This window comes from Macrobrachium nipponense, chromosome 20, assembly GCF_015104395.2.
Source record: "Macrobrachium nipponense isolate FS-2020 chromosome 20, ASM1510439v2, whole genome shotgun sequence".
In the NCBI taxonomy this organism is placed as follows: Eukaryota; Metazoa; Arthropoda; class Malacostraca; order Decapoda; family Palaemonidae; genus Macrobrachium; species Macrobrachium nipponense.
In genome coordinates, this window is record NC_061089.1 from 72,050,331 (window position 1) to 72,057,830 (window position 7,500).

A 7,500-nucleotide genomic window follows, 5' to 3' on the forward strand; every position below is an offset into this window, starting at 1 on the left:
AATAAGTTATTGCACTCTTGATCTCAGTCCTTCAAAGGTAAGCTTCAAATATTTCCCGTTAGTGCTCTTTGTGAGTGTTCTGTTTCTTCAATCGTACAATTCATGTGCAAACAAACATAAAACTAGCATAAATGCCTTTGTTGAACCTTTTACTTTACTAACATCTGCAATAAAACTTATCTAAAATGAGTAAAATGACAGAATCTAAAATACTTTTCAATGTAATTCTAAACTCATGTACCTGCTCGACATACAAAACTTCTCTTAAGATTATATCAATGGTTGACACTTTCTGCAGCACACAAAATATAAGCACAGTAATCCCATTCACATCCTTGACAAAGCAGTGCATTCTAACCATGTGTGTTCTGCAAGACTAGTGCTTATTTTCAAGCTAGATAAATGTCTATCAGATGATTCAAGGCAACCGTGCACCTGTGCTTTGCCAAACAACACTGATAAAAGCTGCCCTTTATGATGTGACCAAGTAATTGAATATACCAAAAGTATTTTACTTTACCACAACCTCAACTAAAACCTTCCAAAATCATAACCTTCAAATATAACTAATAAGTACGTAGCTAAAATGCATTCGCACTTCCTCCTCCCCTTTGGCAAAACTTCAAACAGGGTCAAGTACATCATACAGGACAGACAACTGTTCCACCGTTTGCTACAATACCCATGGTTTTCGTCGTTGATTTACGGGAGGGGTCAACTCTATGTCAACTGACTGAAAGCTACACTGTGAGATTGGGTAATGCGTCTTGGTAGGAGATGTTTGTTGACTGAAGTTTTGATGGTAAAATAGGTTTTTGAACCTTGGGGAGCTGGGTTCGCTATAATCCTCATAAGGAGCCTCATTGCTGCAAGCAGACCCCATCGCCCAAAAAGCGCATATGTGTGGCCACAGCTTTCTCCAGCTTGCCCCTTTAAATACCCCTTCAGAGGTACAAAACCACACACACTACATAACTTACATCAATATCCCTGCAAAGCAACAATAATGAATCACTTTCACGTGGCTGTGACAGTGAATTGCAACCAACTACACTAGAAAATATTTCCTGAGAACAATACATATGCTGTTTCGACAAAAAATGTAAAATAAAAATGTATCAAAATAGCCCCAGTAAATAGGAAATTCAAGCTCCAAAAGTATAATATAAATATATTATATATATGTAGTACCTACTGACCGACAAAATATGAAATAAAAGTTAAATGAAAAGCACCATATTGAGTTGCCACAGAACAGTTTCAGAAATTAATTACGTGGACAAGTGTTTCAAGAACAGTTTCAGAAATTAATTATGTGGACAAGTGTTTCAATTTTAAAATCATTGGCAATAGCCTTTGCAGATTAAACAAAACACTATGAACTGAATCTATATATATAAAAAATAAATGTTATTACTTCAATCGACCCCGTTACTAATCCCATCGGACATATTGTCAATTATAATTTTCACTGTTGACCATTTTTCAAAAATTATGCCAATATTCATCTATGCAATAATGTTTTGTTGGTTTTCATTATACTGTACATACCTCTTTAAAAACAAAGTTTTCCTTTTCCACATCTATGTATACACATACATTGATACTTTCAACTTTTTTAAAAGGGATTCTCCTTCTTCCATATCCAAATAGCTATGCATTTTATAAACTCAACCTTCTAATAGACACTGTCACATGTACTTTCTGTTTCCTAAGGTCTAGAAATTGAGATATTACTCATTTGCAGTAACCACTAAAAGCGCACTTAACTTTAGCACAACAGAGTACTATACAACACTGCAGTACTTTTGCATTATAGAAAGGTAACAATTCAAGTGGGAACAGTACATCATTCAAGCATAGAATAAAAATAATATGATTGTGCTTTAAAGATAAAAAAAAAACAATAAAAAACCCATGACTTATTTTTTAAGGTAATGAAAATTAAGTTACTTTACCTATCCACTTACATTTTTAATCACATGTCATCTAACTAGAGCAAAACATGAAATGCATGTTAAGGCACCTTTATATACCTAAAAAGTGCCGCTTCCTTTAAAGATGAGTAAATGAGAGAGAGAGAGAGAGAGAGAGAGAGAGAGAGAGAGAGAGAGAGAGAGAGAGAGAGAGAGAGAGAGAGAGAGAGAGAGGATTTTCTAGTAGTAATTTAGGTTAATATACTTGCTCCTTGCACTAAAAAACAATTATGTACTAATTGCACAACTAGTTCATTACGTTATAGGTAAACTTAGGTCAGGAGCTTCGGCTGTGAGTTTTCCACTGGGCTGATTTCCCCCTCCCTGTGGCATCATAGCGTGTTGGAAGAATGCCGCATACGATGAACTCTTAATAAAAAGAAAGAAAAAAAAAATGCATTCGAGAGATATCGATTTCTCCTATGACGTCTCTTCCCCCCCACTTTCTCGAATGCAGAGAAGTCAAAACAACTTCGTCTGGAAGGTGATTTGTATCTATACGGCGTTAAGAAACTTTAGACGATGTGTATGAAAAACATTGGCTGTATAGTCACCATTTGTGGTGAGACCAGTAAATGTGACAACCAGTAAGTCCCAACTGTCACAAATATGAGGGCGAACAGTATTACAGCCGCCCACACACCACGCAAGTGCGCTACACCTTACGACGCAATTCGGCAAAGCAAATAAACGTACCTATCGCGAAGCCAATCACTTTTGGTTGCTAGGTTTAACGAATCCCAAAAGTAATGACAAATACCCCGGCCACTCGGAGACCAGAGCCACAAAAATACTCCCGTAGAAATTACAAAACAAAGGATGTTAGTCCTAGTGAGAGGAGAGGTATTGTAATTAGCGGAATCGCTGCCTGTGAGTATTGGAATTCCAGTCAATCCAGTGTAACCCCGAGAGCGACCAGAGGGGCTAGTAAACACATTCCTTTCTCCTCCACTTTATATGTACGTATATATATAGTACACCTCCCGATTTTTTAAGAGGACACGCTTTACCGATTTTTTAAGCGGGTGCTTGTTCAAGTTCCAGAAGAATGCAATAATCATGAATAACACAGAACGATAGTATATATTGTTTAAATATTAAAGGACATTCGATAAAAATGGAACGGCTTGCTTCAAATCTATAAAAGGTATCACTTATACTTGATATACAATATTGGTTATCAAATACATCAAAGAAAAAATTGCAATGGCCCTTCGTGCAAACCAAAGTCTCTATAGATTTCAATTAATAGTCTAACACCGTGAATGGAAACCACAGTAACTACTACTGTGCCTTTGAGCGCCCCTCTTAAGTTCTACCGTTCCAACCAACGCCATCTTTTGACATGAATTACGCATGATCTCAACATGAATATTTCAGGTTGTGAAATTTTCCAAGTTTACGATCGATTTCCTGAAGTACTTCTCAATTTGTGTTTTGATATGCAATGCAGACACTAAGCGAGGTCCTTAAAATACTTTCGTATCTAGCCACGATCCAAGGAAGCACGAAAAAGAAGGGAGAAGTGGATAAAGGAAGCAGAAAAATGATGGGATAAGTGGAAGGAAGCAGGAAAAGGAAAGGACGTGGACAAACAAAGCAGGAAACGGAAAAGTGGCGAACGGAACCATGAAAAAAGAAAGGAAAGGGTGACAAAGGGAAGCAAGAAAAGACGGGAAAAGTGGACACGGGAAGCAGGAAAATGAAGGAGAAATGGACACGAGAACCAAGAAAACGAAGGGATATAATGACTTGACTTCCTCATTACGGTTGAAGGAATGCTAGAACAATGGAAAAAAAAGTAAGGAGAAAATATCAATCATAACGAAACGAGAAAAATAACTACCTGACTGTTAATCTAGAGTTCCAAGCACAACCCCAACCTCACAAGCATGTACTACACTGTACAGACATGATTATACAAAGAGGCAAACACGTTATGACCAGAAACAATCTAAGGTACACCTACGAGCGGAAATACCAATAGGATGACTATGGACAGGGTTACTCTGATGATAGCAAGAGATTTTCTGCATACAATTATTTTCCAGAATAATCACTTCCCCTGGATATTCTAAACTGGAGACACCTTATTTGAGGCCTGATCATTTATGCAGTTTCAATTTAAAGGCTCCTGGGTCTATCCAGTAAATGTAACATTTAAATGTAAGTGTAATTCATAAAAGAACTGGTTTCACAAGACAAGCACATACATTTTCTTTCCCTCGAGTACTGGTGTCCTAAGAACATGATAGTATGTAAGCAGCTTTAGTCTACTTTCTTTCACATGATGAATATATCACTACTAAAACTTTATCGCAAAACCTCCGAATAACAAAAAATATACTAAAAGCGATACTATAACAACAGATTTTTCTTAATTTATTCATGATCAGAAAGCACACAACAAATTCATATTCATTTCGGCAATTTATATATAGAAAAAAAAGGGGAAAAGAAACTAATACTGTAACTTTACGCCCCAACATCTCAAGAACATGAAGCAACCAACTCCTCCTCCCCCTTTCCCTCCCATCCCCTCTCCCGACCCCTAAAAACCCTTTATAGCTTGAACTGATCCACCTATTATCTTTCAGCGACACGTGTTTCTTCCACATCTAGGCCCCCTAAATGGTGGCGACTTACACAATATGATATTTCACGACAGGTGCATTCGCTGTGTGTGTGTGTGTGTGTGTGTGTGTGATTGTATCGAGTGGCCGTATCGTTCCTGTTATCTACCGCAACCACTCCCCTTCCCCCTTCCCTACTTCCGGATTTCTTCTACTTGGGTTTTACAGTTAGAAAAATGTTCGTCAACCCCACACTCAATGAATTTAGCTTTTGAACGTTGAAAGTATAATTTAGATCTCTACATCATTCATATATAGTATTATACAAATAGTATAGTATATTTTGAGAGCAGAAGAGGCTAAACAACATATAAATGTAATACTCTTGTCAAACTCGCATTTATCGAGTTAAGCTTTCAAACACCGCAAGTACTTCAGCTTCTTACAGCATCGCTCATAAATTACTTTGATATCTTAAGAGGCTCAACACCAAATAAATGTAATACTGTAGCGTAAACAAGGCTTTGTTGACATTCTATTCTTCAGACAACTTCTTTTCAATCAAACAAAAGTCGATCTTTTCAAACAAGTCACAGCAAGACAAAAGACGAATGGAAAACAAATATGGTGACTGACTAATCCCGAGTCAACAACAACAACAACAAACAAAACATTAAATGAATAAAGCTGCACTGATAAGGGGCCCTATGGGCACAGCGTAAACAAAATGGGGAAAAAAAATCAATGAAATCAAAAGGTTTGTGAAAGCCTGGCAGCTCAGAGTCATCGACCAGAAATATGAACTTTCAGTTTTTTTGTATTCATGAAACGCCAGGCCAGGGCTGATGACTGCATATATATACATACAGTTAGCATGGAATCCTGCTAAAGAATGCCAAAGGGCACATTCTATCACATCACCTCTCACGGCGTTACTGCGAACTACTGGGGGGTATTAGAGAGACCAGAAATAAAGCAAAATACTGGATATGCATAATGAATATGCAACGAAGACTTCTTATTCGAGTCAATCGCACCTATTCAATAAATCTGAAAGTTCCGTCTCGCTGCTCAGCGGTGAATTATTGATGCTGCTACAGCATTAGTATATTGGTTTACCCTTCCCAGAAAGTTAAATCATTTGAGAGAGAGAGAGAGAGAGAGAGAGAGAGAGAGAGAGAGAGAGAGAGAGAAAAAAAAATTACCAGATGACCAGTTCCACACCTCCGGAGCCGAGAGGATTACCTCGTTGAGAGAGAGAGAGAGAGAGAGAGAGAGAGAGAGAGAGAGAGAGAGAGAGAGAGAGAGAGAGATTAACCCAATACCGGCGACAGCGCGGAGGAAGCCATTAACCCAATATCGGGTCTCCCCTGTCGCCAATGAGAAAGTCGAGTCCTTTTATTAAAGTAGCTGCCTCCTGAGGCGCCAATAATAATGGCATACCGAGAGATTCAGGCTTTGCTGAAGACCTTCAAATTCCGCGTATCCTCCTAACGACGCCCATTCAGTCATCCCCCCCCCCCCCCCCCAAAGGTGTGAAATGAAATAGATCTGGGGTATCTGTTTTCGGGCGTGTGCCGAGGTGGTTTAACAACAACCCCCCCCCCCCTTTTTTTTACACACACAACACTATCTTCCGGAGGTTGGGCATCACTTCTTCAGTTTTTTTTCTTTTTTTAAATAGGGATCCCCAAAACTATGATTCAACATATCTGGCCAAATATATTTGGACTGGAATTAGAAACAAAAGAATATAAAATCTATGCCGAAGGCCCAAGCACTGAAACCGATATGGTCATTCACAGCGCTGTAAATGTTGAAACGAATGTTCGGAGAGAGAGAGAGAGAGAGAGAGAGAGAGAGAGAGAGAGAGAGAGAGAGAGAGAGAGAGAGAGATTTGGTTAAAAGCTTTGTGGGTTCTTATATGTCCATATTCTTCTCCTCATTTGCTTTTGGATTACTGTAGGTGACTCTCCAAACCTTTCAGTTGAACCAGAAGGTTCAATCTAGGTTATGACTGAATTCAACAGCTAATCAAAACTCTTAGCTTGAAATCAAAGGCTTCACCTAAGGATAAAAACGTTTGCCTCAAGTGGAATGGATTGCGATGAAACCGTCTTCAACTGGTTAATTGCAACAACTCGACAATGAACATTCAAAGCATTACTTAAACGAGTTTTCTTTCAAACGCACAACATAAGCCACATGCTAATTTCATACGCTATAGGTTACATTCTTGGCAATCCCACTAGAAGCAATTCATTTTACTAACAGTACTGATACGTGTCCGTATTCAATACTGAATAAAAGCTGACACATGACAGGTTAAGACCAGTAATTTACACCCTTCAACGAGTGGCTTACAAAAACCTTCCATGTTGCATGTTCGACTAGACTTCAGTATCATGAAGTTATGAAGACAAAACATACTTACGACTTATAAGACTAGATCAAGAATATAAAAGACTGGATCAAGAGTACAGTCTCATTAACGCAACGCCTGGAAAACGTTCATATGGAATATTTCATTTCCATATAACAATGTCTCTTCACTGGCACTTATCAGAAATGGCACCAAACACACGCTGGATCCTCTCCCCTTGCAAATCTAATATATATACTTCGCAACAACACAACACAGCGCCCAGCATTAATATTCCCACGTACAACACGACCCTCTCTCTCTCTCACACACACACACACACTTCTGAACACATTTACAGTATTATTCCCTACCACACGCACAGTATAGGTCGTCCTCGATCCGAGACTTCCAAGGAAGGTTGTGCAGTCAGCTATATTGTCTTGTATGTCAGATTCAGCTGGACCAGAGTAACACACACGCACACACACACATGGGGGAAGCCTTACGTGAAGAACGCCCCTCTGATTCTTGTAGGTCAAGGAACTGGGACTCATGCTATTTAAGCACAAATGTTGCTTACTTCAAG

The 7,500-nt window shown here is 38.7% G+C and overlaps 1 protein-coding gene and 1 pseudogene across 5 annotated transcripts in view; both read right to left on the reverse strand.

Annotated features, from left to right (window-relative positions):
- Positions 1-7,500, reverse strand: part of LOC135195017 (ubiquitin-like modifier-activating enzyme 1) — a 99,105-nt gene that overhangs the window by 45,153 nt on the left and 46,452 nt on the right. The window contains exon 1 of one of the 5 annotated variants that reach the window (XM_064221304.1): positions 683-898. The exons of the other annotated variants lie outside the window; for them this stretch is intronic. Coding sequence (XP_064077374.1) covers positions 683-883 — 201 coding nt within the window. The 5' untranslated portion in view covers positions 884-898. Of the gene's footprint in view, positions 1-682; positions 899-7,500 lie in introns of those variants that run through there. 5 annotated transcript variants of the gene reach the window in all.
- Positions 1-7,500, reverse strand: part of LOC135195515 (ubiquitin-like modifier-activating enzyme 1) — a 139,275-nt pseudogene that overhangs the window by 11,287 nt on the left and 120,488 nt on the right.